Raw genomic sequence first — 22,326 nt, forward strand, 5'->3', positions numbered from 1 at the left:
ATAATATATACATACACACATACCGACATCACCTCAATTTGTCGATATGATTACAACACTATAAGTTTCCTGACCTCTAATAAAAATTCGTTTTTTCGAGATACTGTAGCCTTCATTCACACTTAGTGTACAAAAAAGGCAAAAATATATTATATTTTCGACAGCTTATTGCTTCAAATTCTCAAATGTTATTTTAAGAAATCGTAGTCGAGTAAACTAGTACGAGGAACCACTGTCACTCAATCCTCGAAACCATCAGCCCCATTTAACACCGAGTGATGATCAACCGAGAAAATTAGTGCATGCCAGAAGCACATCGGCTAACACCCGGCAGCAACGGCAGAGGCGCCCCTTGACCAAGCAAAGTAGAACGATCTGCGTCTCGAGCGTCGGCGGTAATTAGCATGATTTATCGCCTTACTACGGCTAAATGATGTGAATGATTTTCAACGGGAACGCCTCCTTACCAGCGAGCAGTGACACCATTCGAAGGGGCGTCAACGAATTAAGAAAAGTAAACGCACCGAAGAGAGGAAAAATATATGCCGCATGAGCCAAAGGATAGCAATGGTGAAAACGAACAGCGAAACTCCCCGGAAAATCTGATCCATCCAAAACATTTCAGTTTGCGTGCGCATAGGAAAGACAGTCGCCGACGATTTTCTTAAGTGTTAGATAAATTTTGTGCGTCGACGGATTAACACGTGTAAGCTAGAACGGTTCTTCGCGCAAGTGCTAATTAATATTTGAGTGAGAGAAAGTGGTGGCGATTCAAGTGTAAGATCTACTTCTGTGCTCATGATCAATATGGAAAGTGCAAACAGTGATAACACTACAAGTTTTAAGGGGAAAAACAATTTCAGTATTGAACACTTGTTGGCGAAACCAGATAATTATCGAGCACCTTGTGGAAAACAAAATATTGATAGCAATAGTGACCAACATTGTGTTCAAAATGCATGTGAAGTGGCTGATCGACGGGAAGACAAAGCTGCGAGTAGTGATCAATACGTGGAGTGTTCAACATCACCTGATTCGAGCTGTAATGAGGAAATGATGGACAACTGCAGTGAAGCTGCATCTGAGGAAAGCATTACAGGTTCGGAGTACTGTGGTAGAGATCTGAAACCCTTATTCAGAAATATAATAAATAATATATTTGTGTCCCACGGTCTCAGAATTTCTTTAAATATAACATCTTTATCCCAAGAATAAACACAATCATAACTAAATATTCATTTATTTCTGAATATCAATTACCTATTTGATACTTTCAATAAACATATAACCACGATTAATTCGTGACTCAAACATTATAATGTAGAATAAAGGTCCATGATAAATAAATATCTCAACAAATACACTTTAAATTCTTCTTCTGGAAAGATCGTCAAAACAAGTCTTGATCTAGGAAGAACGATCTTATTTTCTTACGATATAGCTCGATTCATTTGAAATCGGTAGCTTTTACTTTGTGCAAAAGCGATCCATAAAATATGTTATTGTTCCATAAAATTAGGTTATCAGGTGTTATTGTTCCATCTAAAAAGGATAACTTCAAGATCCATTACATAGGTACTTTTGGTAATATTACCACATATTACCCACAACGCTTGAAACCAAATTTATGTATCATATGAACAAAATTCAAACCATTATTACGTTAAAATTGCGCAAATTTGCATTTTAAAATAACAGAAAAATATAACAAACCAAAATAATGAAACATATCCTGTTATAAATCTGCAATTCCTGATCATAATACTTGGTTTACAGTTCGCGTTTGAGTGATAAAACTGCCTACTTTTCCATATCAATTAAATGGGTGCTTTAATGACTACTCCTTTGGGTGCTATAATGAAAAACCAACATCGGATCAGTAGGTCGTTACATGATTATTCTCTGCATTCTCTGCGACGCGTAATAAATGAAATAGTTTGATGGTCAATCAAAATTTTCCAAAGGCAAGTTTTCCTGTCGCTTCAAGGATTGTCAAGCTATGCAAAGTGGCACGATAGCTGGGGATCTGATTGTTCTCTGCAGCAACATAATTTATTGGCAAAATTAGTAAGTAAATTAGACTGTACAATTTATCATAGATTTTTTTTCCATTTTTCGTCATTGCAAAAATGAGCGTGAGCGTTGCAAAACTCGATTTTTTCAGCACTCGTAGTATTTATCCAACTCGTCAAGCCTAGTTGGATAAACGTACAACTCGTGCTGAAAAAGACATCCTTTTGCAAATACATATTTTCGAAACGAATGGTAATTAATCAACGGTTGTTATAATTTTGTTTTGTCGTCCTGGTCGGGTATATACTTTAAAATTATTCTTTACGGGGGTTCTAGAACTATTTTATGGATCTATGGTTGCGTTTTACGGAGCAATCATGTGTTACTTACAAAAAGAGAGGTCAAAAAGGCACAAATATAAAGCAATCAATGAATATGGATTATACCATGAGCTGCAAATTTTGATTGTCATATAGACATACAAAATATTTGGAATAATTCTTCTTCTTCTTTAAACTTCAAAATTCTTGTATGCAGAGGCTTTTGAGGCCGGGGAAGGTTCTTAAGATGGTTCGAGACACCTCTCTTCTTTAGAAAGGGGGTCTCCCATACAAATTCAAACCCCTCCCCCTCTCTTCCCATACAAATGATGTAGAAGAAATTTCGACATAACTCGATAACTAATCAAAGAATAAACCAATTTCAGGCGAAACGAGGTTCGTCGGGTCTGCTAGTAATTTATAATAAGCAACAGACGATAAAGACATAAGCTGTTTTCAGTATTATTTCTGTACGTAATGTATTTACACAGAGAAACAGACGTCTCACTTAGAACAAAATGCAATCGAAGTCATCGTCACGGAAACATTATCGCTCAATGCTTAATGTACTGTAAGTGGACAATCGGCAACCAGATGGCGGTAGTGTGCAAACGTGAACGATGGAACATGTATTAAGTGAGTCGTCTGTTTCTCTGTGGTATTTACATTTAACTTTTGAATTTATGGGGTTTGATTAGGGGAAGGTGGTCGATTGTTTGCACCCTTTTTTTTCTTTTTTTTTAACTAATTTTATTTGCTAATTATCTAATACATGCATTAATCTCTTAGACTAGGTGTTCCGTGTTTTCTTAACACTATCATCCTTATTTGCTATGTTACTTTTTAGTTATTATTATTACATTTCAATTGCCTCTGGCAGTTAGGATTTTTCCTCTGGTTTAATTGAACCATGTAGGAATTACAATGTTTTTAACTTAAACTAAACCTAACCTAATTTATACTAAGGGTACAAGGAGCTAACCGTTGCAATAGAAGATTGCAACGATTTTTGTCTAAAATTGGAAATTATTTTGTTGGACATTTGTTGCAATGTATCAATATTAGAAATTCTATGAAGTTCATTGGTACTATACCACGGAGGCAACTTCAGAATCATTTTCAAAATGTTATTTTGAATCCTCTGAAGAGCCTTATTGCATCAACTAGTCCATATTGGCACAGCATACTACATGGCTGGTCTAACAATTTGTTTGTAAATCAAAAGTTTGTTCTTAAGACAAAGTTTTGATTTTCTGTTTATAAGTGGATATAGACGCTTAATATATTTGTTACATTTGGCTTGAAGGCCTTCAATGTGATTTTTAAAAGTTCATTTTTGGTCCAGCAGAAGTCCTAAATATATGGCTTCGCTAGACCAATTAATTGGACATTCATAGTGGCAATATGTCTGCTAGAAGGTTTCAAATGAGAAGCTCTCGGCTCGCTCATGTGGGAAAATTATAAGCTGAGTTTTGGAAGCATTCGGGGAAATTTTCCATTTTTGCAAGTAAGTGGAAAAAAATATCCAAACTTTTTGCAATCTACTACAAATGACACGAAGGCTTCGCCCTTTGGCTGAGAGGCCCGTGTCATCTGCAAACATAGATTTTTGACACCCTGGTGGTAAATCAGGTAAGTCAAAAGTAAAAATGTTATACAATATGGGCCCCAGTATGGAGTTCAGTGCGAGATTTCTCTTGTTTCGGACAGCAGAACGATGGCGCGATCGGACGAAATATTGTGTTCTGCTTTGCGCGGCCAGTAATAAAAATCAGTTCAGTGCGAGATTTCTCTTGTTTCGGTCAGCAGAACGATGGCGCGATCGGACGAAATATTGTGTTCTGCTTTGCGCGGCCAGTAATAAAAATCAGTTCAGTGCGAGATTTCTCTTGTTTCGGTCAGCAGAACGATGGCACGATCGGACGAAATATTGTGTTCTGCTTTGCGCGGCCGGTAATAAAAATCAGTTCAGTGCAAGATTTCTCTTGTTTCGGACAGCAGAACGATGGCGCGATCGGACGAAATATTGTGTTCTGCATTGCGCGGCCGGTGATAAAAATCAGTTCAGTGCGAGATTTCTCTTGTTTCGGACAGCAGAACGATGGCGCGATCGGACGAAATATTGTGTTCTGCTTTGCGCGGCCAGTAATAAAAATCAGTTCAGTGCAAGATTTCTCTTGTTTCGGACAGCAGAACGATGGCGCGATCGGACGAAATATTGTGTTCTGCTTTGCGCGGCCAGTAATAAAAATCAGTTCAGTGCGAGATTTCTCTTGTTTCGGACAGCAGAACGATGGCGCGATCGGACGAAATATTGTGTTCTGCTTTGCGCGGCCGGTAATAAAAATCAGGTCAGTGCGAGATTTCTCTTGTTTCGGACAGCAGAACGATGGCGCGATCGGACGAAATATTGTGTTCTGCTTTGCGCGGCCGGTAATAAAAATCAGTACAGTGCGAGATTTCCCTTGTTTCGGACAGCAGAACGATGGCGCGATCGGACGAAATATTGTGTTCTGCATTGCGCGGCCGGTGATAAAAATCAGTTCAGTGCATGATTTCTCTTGTTTCGGACAGCAGAACGACGATCGCGCGATCGGTCGAAATATTGTGTTCTGCATTGCGCTCCCGGTAGACCGGTAGTTAGTTTGTACTACTTTTCGCGCCCGATTCATGGCTAGGTAAAATCACTGTGTATAAAGAATGACACGGTCGTATCGCTTATCAGAGTGAATCCAGATCCAACGATGCCTACCAATTAACTGATAATCCTTCCTGTGGTTTTTGTGGAGACGCAGAGGTAAACACGGTCTTCAAATAGCAAAAACCACCTACTAATATTCCTTCCTTCTTCCTAACTGACTACAAGGACGTGGCCGGCGCCGTTATTGATCATTTGAATTTTAGAGTCACTGAAACTTGCACAATGAGAATGCTTGAACAATCCCAGTCAATCATTCAGTTGATTCTTTGTGCAATTTCACTGATTCTGGTCAATCACGGAGTAGCAACCATAGATATGTGTAGTCAGTCATAGCTAAGCTAAGCTAAGCTATACAATATGGGCCCCAGTATGCTGCCTTGGGGGACACCAGCCCTTACAGTTAATCTATCAGACTCGGAATTCTGATAGTTTACCGAGATCGTAGTAATCATCGCTTACAAGCTGACGTGTTTTAGGACTTAAAATTTGTTTCTTGCTGATTTGCAAGATACTGTGAAATCGAGTCTAGTATTGGAAAAGAGTAAACTCTATACAAAAAACCGTCATCTATTCACGGATAAAACATAGTCCCTTGTATGAAGTTGAATTCTGAAGGCCCTTGATTCGACAATCCATCCCCATGCAACTCAAAAAAAGTGAGGATTTGAAGTTTCCAAAATGATCCATTACTTCTACCGCAATTCGTATGACAAGCTGGAGTCCCGTCTACTATGGAATGGCTCAAATAGTATCCTAAGCCAAGCGAAGAAAATTGAACGAAGCGCATCTCAACGATAATCTACCTGGTCGAGGCCTGTTTTCCGGTTAACCTGGCAGTACGAGATCTTTATCAGCGCTTGGCATTCGGCCAACAGAATTGCGGCCGTCGAAATGGTCACGTATATTGGTGCTGCACATTAACAGAAACCCTTTAAATCTAGTGCAATATGGTAAGTGTTCGTTAGATGAATCTGTGGTCGTGTGTTGCACGACAGATATTCCGTGACAACCGCATTTTGCCGCTAGTTCTTAATTGGTGAGTAATTTTGACTTATAAATATTCACAATGGCATATTCAATGTGGATTTTAAGCAAAAACAGTCAACTTATGAATGATATATTGATCAACTTGGCTGCCCTACAGATTCTCTTTGCTAACAAAAAAACTTTTCATAAAGTAATTTGAATCTAACGCGGATCAAATTCGATGTACAAAATTTCCGTTTTTTGCAGCATTAGATCTCAATACTTACTTTTTTGCCTTACTTGTCCGTTGCGTGGGATGCAAGTGTAACAAAATTTCCTATGTGTTACGTTTGGTTGATGAGACAAATTTTAATTAAATAACTATTTAAGTTCAAGTTCTAGTTTTCTCCGACAAAATATTTGTTAGATGCTGGAGAAGTTCAACATATTGAGCAGGGCGAGATATTTCAATGAGGTTTGCGTTTATCAATTTTAAATTTGAATAACAAGGGTGTTCATTCCAAAAAAAGGTTTTTTTTTCGTATAATTAATATGCTTTATAAATTCCATATCAGGGATTGAATCCTAAAGAGAAAGAGCAAGTCTCTCACTTATCATCTCTGTATACATATACGATATGTAGCATAACCCGAGAATCTTCTTTTACAAGTTGTCATGATAGAGAACTGATTCGGAATTTTAGTTATTGAAGTCGGGTTTTGCAGTACTTTTCAGTGAAAGCGGAGATTAGTTATTATAAACATTACGTTCTAGAGCACTTTGTATTGTTTACAAATTATATTATAACCGCTTACTTCCGACAGTTAACCCTTGTTTGAAAAAACACATCCGTTACAACGCAATACTATCATCGTACAAAAAAAAATGCAATTTTATAAATCAAATGAGGATACGATTCGTTTCAATCATCTATTAACAGGACTAGGGTGATTGTTTCACACAATATTTTTCTATTTTCAGATTATTTCGAAGAATGTTTTGTTCTACGTTGTGCGAATCAGTGAATTAATTAACAAATACAGAACGATCACGCGATCTTCGAAATATTTTAATCTGCTTTGTATGGGTAAATAAATTAATTAGCAAATGACATATTAGTGCGCGTCCGATCTTGTTTCCTTTAATGTGCAGAACGATTGCGCGGTCATTGAGATATTTGGCTCTGCGTTGTGCGGATAAATAAATTAATTAACAAATAAAATTTAGTGCGTGTTCTATCGTGTTTGTATTAGTACGCAGAGCGATCGCGCGACCATCGGAATATTTTGTTCTGCTATGTGCGGTTGATAAGTAGATTCATTAGTGCGTGCTCGATTGTGTTTTTGTTTAAACTTCATCAAACTACACGCTATACGCGCCAAACCGTTTACCAAAACGAACCCGGCTACAATACCTTCCTCATGTATCCAACATCCCAGTGATTTCTCGTGGAAGTGCAGATGACTCGTCGGCTTCCATCAAAGCGAGTATCACGTCAACATGCTCCTACCCATTCCTCAATTGACCTGCATTCGGACACGGCCGGCGCTGGTATTGCTTAATATTTGGGTCACCAGTTCTTACACATTGAGGATGATGTTAGTCCCAAACATCATCTGTTGGTTCTCTGTGTAATTACAGCTGACCTGGCAATAACGGAGTAGCAACCGTGGGCGGTCAATCATGCTCATGTTCATGCTCAGACTTGGAATTCTGATAGTTTACCTGAAGTGAGCGATTTGATAAATAATTTTGGATCAGTTTAATGATGTACAGAGGAAAATTAAAATTCATCAATTTTACAAGATATCAAGAAGAGCAACTCCAGTCGAATATCCTTCAGATTTGTTGAGCCGAATTAAATTCGTAACTCTTAATAACTGATGAGTGGTTGAATGCCCCTGGCGAAAACCAAATTGCTCATCAGCAAATATAGAATTGTCATTAATATGAACCATCATTCTATTTAAAATAATCTTTTCAAACAATTTGCTTATTGAAGAAAGCAAACTGATTGGGCGATAACTAGAAGCCTCAGCTGGATTTTTGTCCGGCTTCAAAATTGGAACAACTTTGGCGTTTTTCCATTTATCTGGAAAGTATGCCAGTTGAAAACATTTGTTAAATAAATTAACCAAAAAGGATAAAGAGCTCTCAGGAAGTTTTTTGATAAGTATGTAGAAAATACCATCATCACCCGGGGCTTTCATATTTTTAAATTTTCTAGTAATAGATCTCACTTCATCCAAATTAGTTCCCAACGAAGGGTCAAAAACATTATCTTGAATGAGAATGCCTTCGAAGCTCCGTGTAACCTGATCCTCAATTGGACTAGTGAAACCTAGACTAAAATTATGGGCACTCTCGAACTGCTGAGCAAGTTTTTGAGCCTTTTCGCCATTTGTTAATTAAATTTTATTTCCCTCTTTAAGCGCTGGAATTGGCTTTTGAAGTTTTTTAAGAATTTTCGTTAATTTCCAAAAGGGTTTTGAACTGGGATCCAACTTCGAGACATTATTCTCAAAGTTGGTATTTCTCAGAATAGTGAAAGGTTTTTTAATTTCATTTTGCAAACCTCGCCAAATAACTTTCAACGCGGGATCGCGAGTTCTTTGGTATTGCCTTCGCCTCACATTTTTAAGACGGATCAGTAGCTGAAGATCGTCGTCAATAATAATGGAGTTGAATTTAATTTCACATTTATGAATTGCAATGCCTCTGGCTTCGACAATTAAATTTGTCAAAGATACGAGAGCATTATCAATATCACTTTTGGTATCGAGAGGAATATCAACATCAAAATTCCTATCAATATACGTTTTATATAAATCCCAATCAGCTCTATGATAATTAAAAGTAGAGCTGATTGGATTATAGATGGCTTCTTGTGAGATTTCAAATGTCACAGGAAGATGATCAGAGTCAAAGTCAGCATGAGTTACCAATTGGCCACACAGCTGACTTGAATCCGTTAAAACCAAATCAATTGTCGAAGGATTTCAAGTGGATGAAAAACAAGTTGGTCCATTGGGATATTGAATAGTATAATATCCCGCAGAACAATCTTCAAATAAAATTTTGCCGTTGAAATTGCTTTGAGCATTATTCCATAAACGGTGTTTGGCATTGAAGTCACCAATTACGAAGAATTTTGATTTGTTGCGAGTCAGAATTTGAAGATCAGCTTTCAACAAATTCTTTTGCTGTCCATTGCATTGAAAAGGCAAGCATGCTGCAATAAAAGAGAATTGTCCAGAATTTGTTTCAACAGAAACTCCCAAGGTTTCGAAAACTTTGGTTTCAAACGAAGAATATAATTTATGTTTGATACGTCTATTAATGACAATGGCGACCCCACCACAGGCGCTGTCAAGACGATCATTCCGGTAAATAAAATAATTTGGATCTCTTTTGATGAAAAGACCAGGTTTTAAATATGTTTCAGTTATAATGGCAATGTGCACATTATGAACTGATAGGAAGTTGAATAATTCATCTTCCTTACCCTTTAAAGAGCGGGCATTCCAATTTAAAGCTTTCAATAAATTATTTAGATCCATTAAAACGAAGTCCAATAACAATTCTTTGAGTAAATTTGATACCAACCTGAACTGCTTCAGTTTTGGTATTTGCTTTGAACATTGCATCAATCATGTGATGCTATTGTTCATTAAGAAAATCAAAGTCGGAAGCAGACATGCTACCTGAGTCGTCAAAACGAACGTTATTTCCCGTTGACGAATGGGTATGAAAGTAATTCATCGTCGGTAAATTTTCGGAAATAAAATTTTGCCTGCCTGCAGCGATGCTAGCATAGGAGGGCGTGTTTGAAAAATAAGAATTCGACGAACTGCTCGTTACCCGTTGAGAGGTAGAAGCAAAATTTGTTCGTTGGTTGTGGTGGCACCCTTTTGTTATTGGTCCATAACTTTCGTCCAATTGCACAATCCCGGGTAGAAACCGTGATATTGATAACAAAATATGATATTAACTTGTTTGAAATAAGAGTAAAAATAACAAGCAAAAATAACAAAAAATTGCACCGAAATTACATAAAAATATCAGATTTTGCTATTAAGGAGAACAAACTAATAGCTCAAGATATTGATAAGTTCTTGTTAATGGCAAAACCTGATATTTTTATGATATTTCGGTGCAATTTTTTGTTATTTTCGCTTGTTATTTTTACTCTTATTTCAAACAAGTTAATATCATGTGTTGTTATCAATATCACGTTTTACTGTTAATGAGCCATTTTCGTCTACCCGAGATGGGGTGATATTTGCATACCAATCAATGGAAGCATATAGGCATAAGCTAATAACTAGTGGAGCGTTTTGTTTTATTTTATCTATTGAAAAAATATAGGGTAGAATACGGCATTGGCAGGGTGCGACAGTTGTTGGCACCCTCAACAATATTTGCATTTTCCAGCAAACATACACTATTTATGAACATAATTTTGATTCAATCACATAATTTCAAGTCTAAGCTTTCATTTAAATAAGTTGTTTGTGTAAAAGTAGCAAAATTTGATGAGTTAATCATCGAAACAAATTTGCACCTTCGAAATCCTTGCCATTATTGCATTGCCAAAGAAAGCAGCGCACGAATAGCAAACTGTTACTTACTTTTTTGGATCGCCTGTTTCTCCTCTTTATTGCGTTTGACACGACAAATTAAGTACGTACACTACTTTTTACACTTTATCACCACTTGATTATTACTACAAAGAGCAAATTTATGCAATATTTGCTCTATGTTTCACTAAATAAAATCGGGACTGTTCGTTTTCTTTGACAGCAGCACACTTCGGAATAGAGCGAGAGAATGTGTTTGTGAGCATATCAAACACACGCTAAAAAGATACCACGCACAATTCTATGTGATTTGATTTTAGCAAAAATACGAACAAAATATCCGGCGATGGCATTTATTTTAAAAAAAGTGTTAAAATACAAATGTTTCTATTCGGATTTTTGATTATATTAAAAGTGATAGCAACACCGTAGTGTTTTAACCCTTATGTGGCTGACAGGACCGCTTTCCTTTTGCAGCTTCTATACTTTCCAAGCTCATCAAAAAAAATTATAATCATTCCCGTTCCTACATAGCGCATTTCAACCATAAATAATTGCCTACTTTTAGGGTATTATCTACTATTCAACTGTGAAACGTAGTGTAAGAATGGGGTGGCTCCAGCGGCTGGATAGGACAGTGCTGTCCATTATTCAACATATGAAGACTCACGAGGTGGAATATATTGTTAACATACTATACTACCAGAACCGACGAGCTTCGTTTTACCTAAAATTGATTAAATATATATTTTTTACATTATTTAAAAGACGTTAAGTATTCGAAATTTGCAAATTTTGGATTCCATTTTTTAGATTAATTTTCGATTAAAGCAGAAATGTGTACTTCATTTGTATGAGAGTCCCTCTTCCAGAAGAGGAGGGGTCTAATATCATCATAAGAATCTTCATCGTTCGCTAAAATCTGTACATACAAATGTTCATGCCGTTTCCTAGTCTATAAGGGCAGACAGACAAATATTCCTTCTTATGTGTATGGATTTGGTTTCACGTAGTTTACGTCAAGCGGTCGTGTCTTGTACACAACCACCATGATTTTTTTTATGAAACAAACATATCATGTAAGGACCGCAAAGAGCAAGTTGTATATTTGAAACAGGTTGATAGACTTTTGCTTACGCGACTCTAAGGCGTTACAAAAGACAAAAGATGTAAATCTTGGCAGCGGACAAAAAGCATATAAGTTCCCTTCTCCTAAATGGCAAACATTATTCAAATAGGTTGAAAATGGTAAAAGTAATGAAAATATCAATATCTGGGTACAAGGGTACCCTATCTGCCATTCACGTCTGATTTTTGTTGGCTGCATAAGGGTTAAATTTGTTTTACAAATTGTTTAAATGCTTTTGCCTATCTGTCAACATGACATAAAATTGATGCCAAGGCTAAAAATTCATGTTTTGTTTTAAACCAGTTTTGATAAACAATAAAGTTTGTTCCAAAATTGAGTGAAGCGAGATGAGCGTGCGGCCGATTAATATGAATGAATTTTACTACTGGAGGATATAAACAATCAGCATTTGGCACCAATACATTACCAGTTTTTCACTTCCATGTCTAGTTGCTAAAGGGAGCAAATCCATTGCTGATAATAGAAATTGCTATGCCAACAGAAGAAACGTTGACCTGTTATTTTATAATAAATTTATTGAGTTTGTGGTAAAAGCTGTTATATTTGATGAACACCAATCATCAAAGAAAGAGCATACAAATGTATACCAGTTAAGCTGTACCTGTGTTTTAGTGTAATTATTAATTATTTTTACCATTCAATTTGGCGAATGTCTTAGACTGCCAAGAATAGGTATTTTCCCCTATTACCAATTGTGTTAAGCGTCGATTTCATGCCGTTTCGAAAAAGGTGGTCGGTTGTCGGCACCCTAAAAAAACCACTCAAAATGAAAAACTATGAAGTGGGGGTGTTACGGCTTGGAAGATCAAATGCGTTGTTTAGCGCATCTTTAGGCGAATCCAGCGCACTACTTCCGAAGTTGGGAAAGTTGCCTGTATCTGGAGAAAAATCCAACTTCGGTATAAAAAGCGTTAAAATTTTGTTCCGGATAGACAATAGTTAAATTGAGACCGCTACGGTGGCATTCAATATTGAATCACAAAATAGAGTAAATTTGCTTTGTAAATACGTAATGCGCTTATAGAACTAAGCAAATGACAAAAACAAAACTTTGGAGTGGGTTTTCACTTGACAAAAATGTTTTTTTTCTTTGAAACGAAACAACAGCTTCTATATACTTCGGAAATGGGCACAACAAGATCGTGCACATGTATGGCAAATGTCAAATGATCACATCTGTTTCTGTCAAAAGTTACGACGGGGTGCCGACAACCCACCAGTGCACAATGGGGAAATCCGATTTCAAAGGTGGAAAAAATTGATAACTTTCTTCACGAACAACTTACAGAAGAGATCAAGGGCTTATTCGAAAGGGAATTTTGCGAAGAATTCAGTGAGTTCTGTTTCATGGACGTGGAACGCTTCTATATGTAGTTATTTAGCTCGTTTTGCCCCAATGCCCCATATATCGCGAGTTTCCAAACTATTTGTCATTTTATTTTTGAGACATTGTTCTAAAATTGTGTTTATCTCTTCACTGTGGATCCACAGAAGGGCACTAAATATATTTTTTTGGTAAAAGTTGGAACTTTAAGGGATTTTGGGGTCAAATAGGCATCAAAGTGAATTTTATGTGCAATTTTCATGCACTCTGTAAAAAAAATAGTAATATTTACAGATAAGTGTTGATATTATTGTCTCAAAGTGTTGAACAGATATTGACAAATGTTTGCCGAACAAAAATTAATGAAATAAATCGTTTCACAAATGTTTTATTTGGTTATTTATTGAGTAAAAAACGACTTTTAAAAACTTTTGAAACACTTCCACGTCCATGAAACAGCACTCACTGAATTCTTTGCAAAATTCCCTTTCGAATAAGCTCTTGATCTCTTCTGTAAGTTGTTCGTGAAGAAAGTTATCATTTTTTCCACCTTTGAAATCGGATTTCCCCATTGTGCAGTGCCTGCAACCGACCACCTTTCCCTATTGATATTGAAAACGACAACTTCCATGCTGTGTAGAATTATTGACAAATAGTTTTTTCAAAACTTCTGGAAATAAAAATAATCAAATACATAATTAGAGTTGCTTTGTTTCTAACTATTAAGCACTTATTTACTCAAGATTTATTTTTGATGACAGTATACCTATAGAATTTAAAGTTTAAAAATTCTATTATTAAATTTTTTAGACTTGTGCTAATTGTGCTGTTTTGGGCAAAATGTGCTGTTTTAGGGAAACTGTTCCGTTTTCCATTTCATTGAACATATATTCAATTTATTGCCAAACAAAGAAATACAGCACTGCTTCTTTTTGCTAACTGCTGAAAAATCACTAAAATAAGAAACAAGTCCAGGAGCAGTAACCCTACTATAAGAGAGGAGCTACTGCTAATACCTACCTGGATACCTGGTTGGCTACATCATCGATAAACCTATGCCTGGCGTATTGTAGAGCTCCAGGTCTTGGTCGATGTTCCTCCCGAACGTTTAGGGTCCCCAGGTCCGATTCCACCGCGTGTAGCCAGTGTGTGCGTGGCCTTCCACGAAGTCGCCGGCCTCTATTTGGTTCTCTGTTGAATATTATTTCGCTATTCTTTCTTCCTATATTGGCACTATATGACCATCCCACTTAAGTCTGCCGTATTTTATACGATCTACAATATTTTCTTCTTTGTACACTTGATACAGCTCATGATTCATGCGTCTGCGCCACACACAATTTTCTAGTTTCTCTCCGAGTATTGTAGGCAGCACTTTACGTTCGAAACCCCCGAAAGCTCTCCGGTACGCCTCTTTTAACGCCCATGCTTCATGTCCATAAATGGCACTGGTAGAATCAGAGTTTTATATATAGCAAATTTCGATTCCGTCTGCATGTTGCGGGACCTAAGCTGGTTACGTAATCCGTAGAACGCCCTATTCGTAGTAGCAATACATCTTTTCACTTCACGGGAAACGTCATTGTCACATGTCACAAGCGTTCCAAGGTAAATAAATTCAACAACTTCAAATACATCCCCATCAAGCACTACCTCTGCCCCAACACTACTAGGTCTTCATCTATCTCTACCTGCCACCTTGTACTTTGTCTTGGTATAGTTAATGGTTAAGCATATCCTCGCCGTCTCCCTCTTCAGGGGGACAAAAGCCTCCACTACTGCTCTGCGATCAATTCCTATGAGGGCGATGTCGTTCGCAAAGCCTAGGAGCATATGCGACCGTGTGATGATAGTGCCATTCCTCTGCACGCCAGATCTCCTAATAGCACCCTCGAGTACAACGTTGAACAATAACTACTAACCAACCTGCTTCAATCCGTCTAAGGTCACAAACGAGGTTGACACTTCGTCTGCAATCCGAAAAATTGGTTTCGAGCCACCAGCGTTGCCTGTATCAGTCTAATCATTATCTGCCATAGCTGATTTCTTTTCACTGAATCGTACGCAGCTTTGAAATCAATGAACGGATGGTAAGTCTGCAAGTTGTACTCCCGGAATTTATCGGAATCATTCGCAGGCTAAACATCTCATCCATCGTTGATTGGCCCTCAAGACACCTGCCTGGAATTCACCGACGAAGGACGTCTCAAGCGGTCTCAAACTGTTGAACAGGATACGCGACAGAATTTTGTACGCCGAGCTCAGAAGGGTGATTTCTCTGTAATTGGCACTCTAGCCTGTGCCTTTTCTTATAGATTGGGCATTTGAGGCCATCCAACCAGCCGGCATGCAGTTATTCATCATTTTCTGGATAATGTGGTGGATTGATTGATGCAGCTGCTCACTTCCGTGTTTGAGAAACTCGACCGGGATCTCGTCCTTCACAGCAGCTTTACTGTTTTTAGCTCGTTTAAAGCCTTCTTTACCTCGTCCAGCGTTGGTGGTTCCACAGCTTGAACGTCGCCGACTATGCTCTTTAATACTAATTTTCACCGTTCAACATATCTTGGAAGTACTCCTTCCACTTGGCGGCCACCATAGTCTTGTCTGTCAGCGATCTTATGCCGCGCGCCATTGACAGTTGCGTTAAACCTCCGCATATCGTTTCTATCCATCTTCTTTTGCCGCTATCACACTCTGTTGCACGTGTTGCATTTTTTTTGCGGTGGATTCGTGCAAGCAAGTGGCTAGTTTTTCCGGGCCCATCTTGATGAGCTCAGCTCCGATACCATTCTTACCAGCTGCTTCATTTGTCTTTAGCTGTTGCATGGCATCCTTAACTTCCCTCAAGGTGGGGACTGGTTGGCTTCCAACGTCTATTGAACTGACGTGGTCATCTCCACCGCTGCCTTGACTTTCACTGCCTGTACTCTCAGCGCCATTCAAATGTTCCTCGTAGTGCTGCTTCCACCTTTCGATCACCACACGTTCGTCCGTGAAGATGCTCCCATACTTATCCTTGCACATTTCGGCTCGCGGCACGAAGCCTTTGCGGGATGCGTTGAGCTTATGATAGAACTTGCGTGTTTCTTGAGAACGGCACAGCTGTTCCATCTCCTCGCACTCCGCTTCTTCCAGGCGGCGTTTCTTCTCCTGAAAAATGCGGATCTGCTGCCTCCGCTTCTGTCTATATCGTTCCATGTTCTGCCGGGTACCTTGCTGCAGCGCGACCGCCCGCGCTACGTCCTTCTCCTCTAGAATCTGCCTGTACTCTTCGTCGAACCAATCGTTCCGTCGACTTCGTCCCAACTACCGAAGTTGTTCTCCGCTGCATCGATAATGGCTGCTTTGACTGTATTCCAGCAATCCCCACGAGGGGCCCCATGGAGCTCACCCTCTGCGGGCAACGCTGCCTCGAGATGCTGCGTATATGCAGTGGCGGCATCAGGTTGCTTCAGTCGCTCTAGGTCGTACCGCGGCGGTCGTCAGTACCGAGCATTGTTGATGACGGATAGTTTAACGCAGTTTAACCATCACCAGATAGTGGTCAGAGTCGATGTTAGCGCCACGATATGTCCTGACGTCTATAATGTCTGAGAAGTGCCGTGCATCAATCAGAACGTGTTCGATTTGTGATTTGTGGAAGTAGGTGCTGCGAATGGCCATATTTTTGGAGGCGGCAAAATCAATTAGTCGTAGGCCGTTTTCGTTCGTCAGCCGGTGGGCGCTGAACTTCCCAATAGTCGGTCCAAACTCCTCCTCTTGGCCAACCTGAGCGTTTTAAGGTCACTCCTGACGGAATCCAAGATTAAAAGTGCTCGCGTTTTCGGGGGCACACCACTCGATACGGAAGCAACGCACAACTGTCATTTTTATTATTTCACGCATGCTGCGACGCAGCAAAGCTAAATCAACAAAAATGACAGTTGTGCGCCGCCTCTGAATCGAGTGGTGTGCCCCCGAAAACGCGAGCACTTTTAATCTTGGATTCCGTCAGGAGTGACCTTAAATCTCCTATGATGATTATGACGTCGTGGCTTGGGCAGCTGTCGTACTCAGCTTCCAGCTGCGCGTAGAATGCGTTCTTATCATCATCAATGCATCCGGAGTGTGGGCTATGGACGTTGATTATGCTGAAGTTGAAGAACCGACCTTTGATCCTCAACCTGCACATTCTTTCGTTGATCGGCCACCAATCGATCACGCGCCTTTGCATATCGTCCATCACTATGAAAACTGTTCCCAGCTCGTGTGTGTTGCCAGCTCTGGTAGATAGTATGATTACCTCTAAACCTTCGCACCATTGATCCCTTTCAACAATTCCCCTGCAGCGCTACGATGCCGAATCCACGGCCCTTGAGCACATCGGCGAGAATGCGTGTACTCCCGATGAAGTTGAGAGATTTGCAGTTCCACGAGCCGAGTTTCCAATCGTTAGTCCCTTTTCGTCGCAAAGGTCTTCGCCGAAAGTTTCGGTCGGTGCTCTCTTGTTGATTGTTCGTTGCGTATGTTTTTTAAAGGCTGGCTTGCAGGGCCTGACACCAAACCCCCTAAATTTTCGGAGGACCATTCTAATATAACTGTGATTATATATACGGGTATCTATTTCGGATACGAAACAAATAACACCGAGATGTTTTAAGCTGCACGCTCAGATATCAACTGACTCTTGTCTTTATTAATATGGTTGGATTCGATTACCAACGGCACTCAATCACTCACTGTTATTCCAGTGACCACTACACATTCCATATTTTTCCCGGTGGACCATGGTGCACAGTTTCACTTAGAGTCCCTCGCTGGCACTCGGACGATGATCAGCCGCCCCTAACATGGAGAACAGACGCTGTTATGAGCCGATCCTGACATGGAGAACAGACGCTCAGTAAGATTTGCACCTCTGGAGAGGAACAACCCAACCCCCCCCCCTTCCCTGTCAGCATACGACCATAGTTCCCACCGGGGTTAGTTACCCGATATTTCCTAAGGTTGCTCGTATCCTGGTCAGGAAATCGTATATACTCCGAAAATCACTTCGATAGAATAGAGATCACCGTCGTACCAAATAGTAAATATACACAGAAAAAAGTTCCATGGTAAGAGTTACTATTTCGTAGACTACGCCTTGTTTTTGAAACTACTATAAAATTTCAGTTAAATTAACCATGGTTTTAGAGAAATTCACCACTGATTCAGTTCATGTGACAACATTCCACAGGGACCACAGTTGATTTTTACTGCGCGCATGGTAAAATCAAATGGGATTGTTTTCTGCTGAAAATCGTCGGTGCGTATTCTTAAAATAACCCTCGGAATGGTAGTTTCCACCGCAACATTTTTTTCTGTGTATAGATAGTAGATAGTCAATCTACAAATCATCAGACCGGTTGTCCTCTACGGATACGAGAACTGAAAAATGTACATGGAAAACCAACGTCAATTGATTTTGTATTTCTTGGACATTCAAATCGATAACTTGCGTTTGAAGGCAAGGTTATGATGAATCATCTACTGTGACGTGCAGTGATATAGACGTGTGACGCAGTGTGATAGAGACGGTACATAGGGGAGATGCATTTCGCAACAATGCACAGGAGCAACAGGTCCGTGATAAACCCAGATGAATCCAACTAGCGGTGATATAGTCTTTCTCGTGCGTTATAAAAATACAGTCGACTCTCCACATCTCGATATATCTCCCTATGTCGATGGTTTTCTCGGTCCCTTATTATGATAAAATTATTTTACAAACATACAAAAATGACAAAAATGAAATACAAACAACAATCAAATTTAAATAATTGACGTTCTCTCTGTGCCCCGAGAGAAACGTCCAATGTGTTGCCCATTGCGAGATATGACGAGGTTTCCTTATAATGTTTTTGGTCCATCAGTCAAATCCCGCAAACGTGTTTTCATTGTGTTTTGCATTTCGTCTACAACAGCCAAGTAGTTGTATACATAGCTCTATTTGTGTAGGATTCAGATCCTATTTGGGCACCCTCAATTAATTTGTGCCATGTGGCACCAGCAATATCAAGTCTGTGTCTGGGAATTTCACTATTTATTATTTGTATTGCCTATCTGAAGATAGGCCCAAGCACAACACAGCAGGATTAAAACGTACACAAATCCATTCAAACATTTGTCACTTAGAGTAAGATAAAATAAACCGTAACACCCTTCAATCTACATTCATTGGATCTTTCTACATTTCGGTAACCTCCTTTTCTCGATATCTCTCTATCTCGATGTATTCTGGTCATATTTCTTCAGGATTCTCTCTCCCTATGTGGATATATTCCAATTTGAAGCCTACTAGACCATTTTTGGACAATTACAAACACATCGGAAACAAGATATGCCATTTGTTTTGTTGTCGTTTTTGATAGCCAACGAGATTTTTCCGATCTAGTACCCATTTCAATTTTCCTTCCTTTCCTCGATCTCTCCTTATCTCGATGGTCCCTTCAATATCGAGATGTGGAGAGGCAACTGTAGTATTATAGTATTTTGGCCATCACACACACACAGACATCACCTCAATTCGTCGAACTGAGATGATTGGTATATAACACTATGGGTGTCCGGGCCTTCTATGAAAAGTTTCTTTTTAGAGCGATCATATAGCCTTTCAGTACCCTTAGTGTACGAGAAAGGCAAAAACGTGAAACGGAGGGATTTCAAGGGAAAAGTTCCGATAGTTCACCTTAAGGTGATTATACAACAAAGCCACAAATCGGCCATCTTGGAAACCACGTGCTTTTTCTTGTCATTTTTCAAGAGCACGAATTGAGAGAACCACAATGCCCATGGGGATGAAATATCCGTAAATCGTTTGCTTACTTGTGCTAAACAATCGACTTTAATTTCAGCATTGTGCGAAAATTATTACGCTAGATTTGAACTTTTGATTAAAGGAGTAGAAAGCCGTGTGGTGAATTTGAAATTCACCACATGGCTTGATTGTATAATCACCTTAAGGTGGTTATACAACAAAGCCACGAATCGGCCATCTTGGATACCAATTCACCACATGTTTTCCCACTCCCATCTTCAATTGGTAAAATACGGCATAATACTTTTCATACAATACTGAAACTGAAGTCGATTGCATAGCATAAGTAAGCAAATGATTCTACGATTGTATCACCACTATGTGCGTTATGGTTCTCTGAATCCGTGCTCTTAAAAATTGACTAAAAAAAGCACGTGGTATCCAAGATGGCCGATTCGTGGCTTTGTTGTATAACCACCTTAAAAACATTTTATTCGTCACCAAATGAAAACGGTTTCCTCGTGGATAAGTGATCAACTTCGGAAACATAAGAATCGAACTTTCTAACCGGAGTAGCTTGTCAAAGTGTATCATAAATTTTTTATAGATTCTTATAAATAATAATGAACCATCACTAATATACGAACAGGTTTAGCCTAAAAGAGAAAATCTACTTCGGATGCACTCCTTATTCTTGAATCAAATAGTATCAGGATGTCATAGTTCACATATTTAATTTTTACTGTGAATAAAGTATATGTCGATTCATATCAAGATACACTTTATCAAATAATAATGCTTGTGGTCGGAATAGGCTATAACGATGTACAGAAAATTAAGTAATTTTGTTGCAACGCAACTGAATAACAAGTGTGTGAGCCAGTAATATAGATTCTGTCCTAAACGATTTTCTTCCTATAGTAAGCTGCTGAACCAATTCAAATCTTTGGCCGAAAACGTAAAAAATTCCTTGCCAGTTACGGGACCGATCAACCACAGCTTCAACCATAGCTTCATAATCATGCCCGTTCTATTTATTCCTCTGACGTGTTTTCTAACACTATGCATGAAACAGGCGTCAGACAAATGCTGCGCTGTATAGCCTAAAGGCAATTAGAAAACGATTAAATGCCTCTTAGGAATGATTGATGAGTTTCTACTTTTGGCGACAGAAGTGTTTCTCTCCCGGAAAATACTTCATGATGGTGTCAGAAAATCTCTATGTTATGTTTCACACTTTTTCGGTAGCAGAATATTTCAATGATCATTTAGCGGGGCTCTATTAATAGCTTACCAAGTCAATTGATTTCGTATTTCTTATACATTCAAATCAATAACTTGTGTTTCTTCTTCCATTTCAGGAACATCTGACGACCGCAAGAAACGACCAAGAACAGCGTTCTCAGCTGCTCAAATTAAAGCTTTGGAAACAGAATTCGAACGAGGAAAATATTTATCAGTAGCCAAGCGAACAGCATTGGCCAAGTCGTTGCACCTGACAGAAACTCAAATCAAAATTTGGTTCCAAAACCGGAGAACCAAATGGAAACGAAAGTATACATCCGATGTTGAACAGTTGGCCTCACATTACTACTCCCAGCTAGGCATTGGAAACTTTGCTCGCCCAATGGTAGTTGGTGATCGCCTATGGCTGTTTAGCCAAACACCGAATGGACCTACTCCGGTGCAATCACTTTTGCTCAATACACCCGCCCATATTGGGACATCTCACCCGGCAATGAGACAGTTTCAACCGATTCCGCCAACTCCGGTTGGTGCCTCTAACTTCGCTAGCCGTCCCAGTAATGGTTACTCCGTGAGCTACCTCCCAAAATCTGCCGCACAAGGGCCTTCTTATAGCCTAAATCGATTTCCAGCTACAACACTCAAGCCCATACCCTTAGAAGACACCCCAGGATTCTACAAATCCGCACCAGAAATGATCGACAATTACTACGGCATTCCAAGGTTTGGACCAACGGAATTTGTTAACGGAGAAGTGTCTCCCATTAGTAGCAGTTCCGGTATTGCAGACCTGGAAAGAGCGTTTGGCAATCCTAGCAGTTTATTGGATGGACAGATTGCTGCTAGATCAACTGAATCCCTGCCAAGGTTTGGTGCAGCCTTGTCCAACGAAGAAGGCATTCAAACTGGTATAAATAATGACATCGCAACGGACTCTTCCAGTGAAATAGACTGCGAAGAACTTGATGAGAAAGACTAATTATATGCAAACTACCTGTCATGTTGAAACCAAAAATATATATGAGTAAGCGTTATACTAAGTTCAGCTATTTCGAACGATATTACGATTAAATATATTGTATGTCCGAAATCCAATGTACAAACATTAAGATTGTGATTTGATTACTTTTGTCAAGCGTTCAGGCCCGCTCGTGCGGTGTGCGCAGGCGATGTTTTTTCGTTGGTGTTGTATATGCGTGTATCGCAGGAGAGTTAAGCGCCTATCAAACGCGGTACATTGCACTATGGG

General features: G+C 39.2%; 1 protein-coding gene across 1 annotated transcript; it reads left to right on the forward strand.

The window, feature by feature from the left end:
* The first annotated feature begins 624 nt into the window (after window positions 1-624).
* On the forward strand, window positions 625-22,118 carry LOC134215524 (homeobox protein MSH-D). The gene is made up of 2 exons (XM_062694696.1): window positions 625-1,099; window positions 21,194-22,118. Exons 1-2 carry the CDS (start codon window positions 799-801, stop codon window positions 22,054-22,056), a joined length of 1,164 nt encoding a protein of 387 aa, XP_062550680.1. The 5' UTR covers window positions 625-798; the 3' UTR covers window positions 22,057-22,118.
* The last annotated feature ends 208 nt before the right edge of the window (window positions 22,119-22,326 follow it).

This window comes from Armigeres subalbatus, chromosome 2 (genome assembly GCF_024139115.2).
Source record: "Armigeres subalbatus isolate Guangzhou_Male chromosome 2, GZ_Asu_2, whole genome shotgun sequence".
Classification (NCBI taxonomy): Eukaryota; Metazoa; Arthropoda; class Insecta; order Diptera; family Culicidae; genus Armigeres; species Armigeres subalbatus.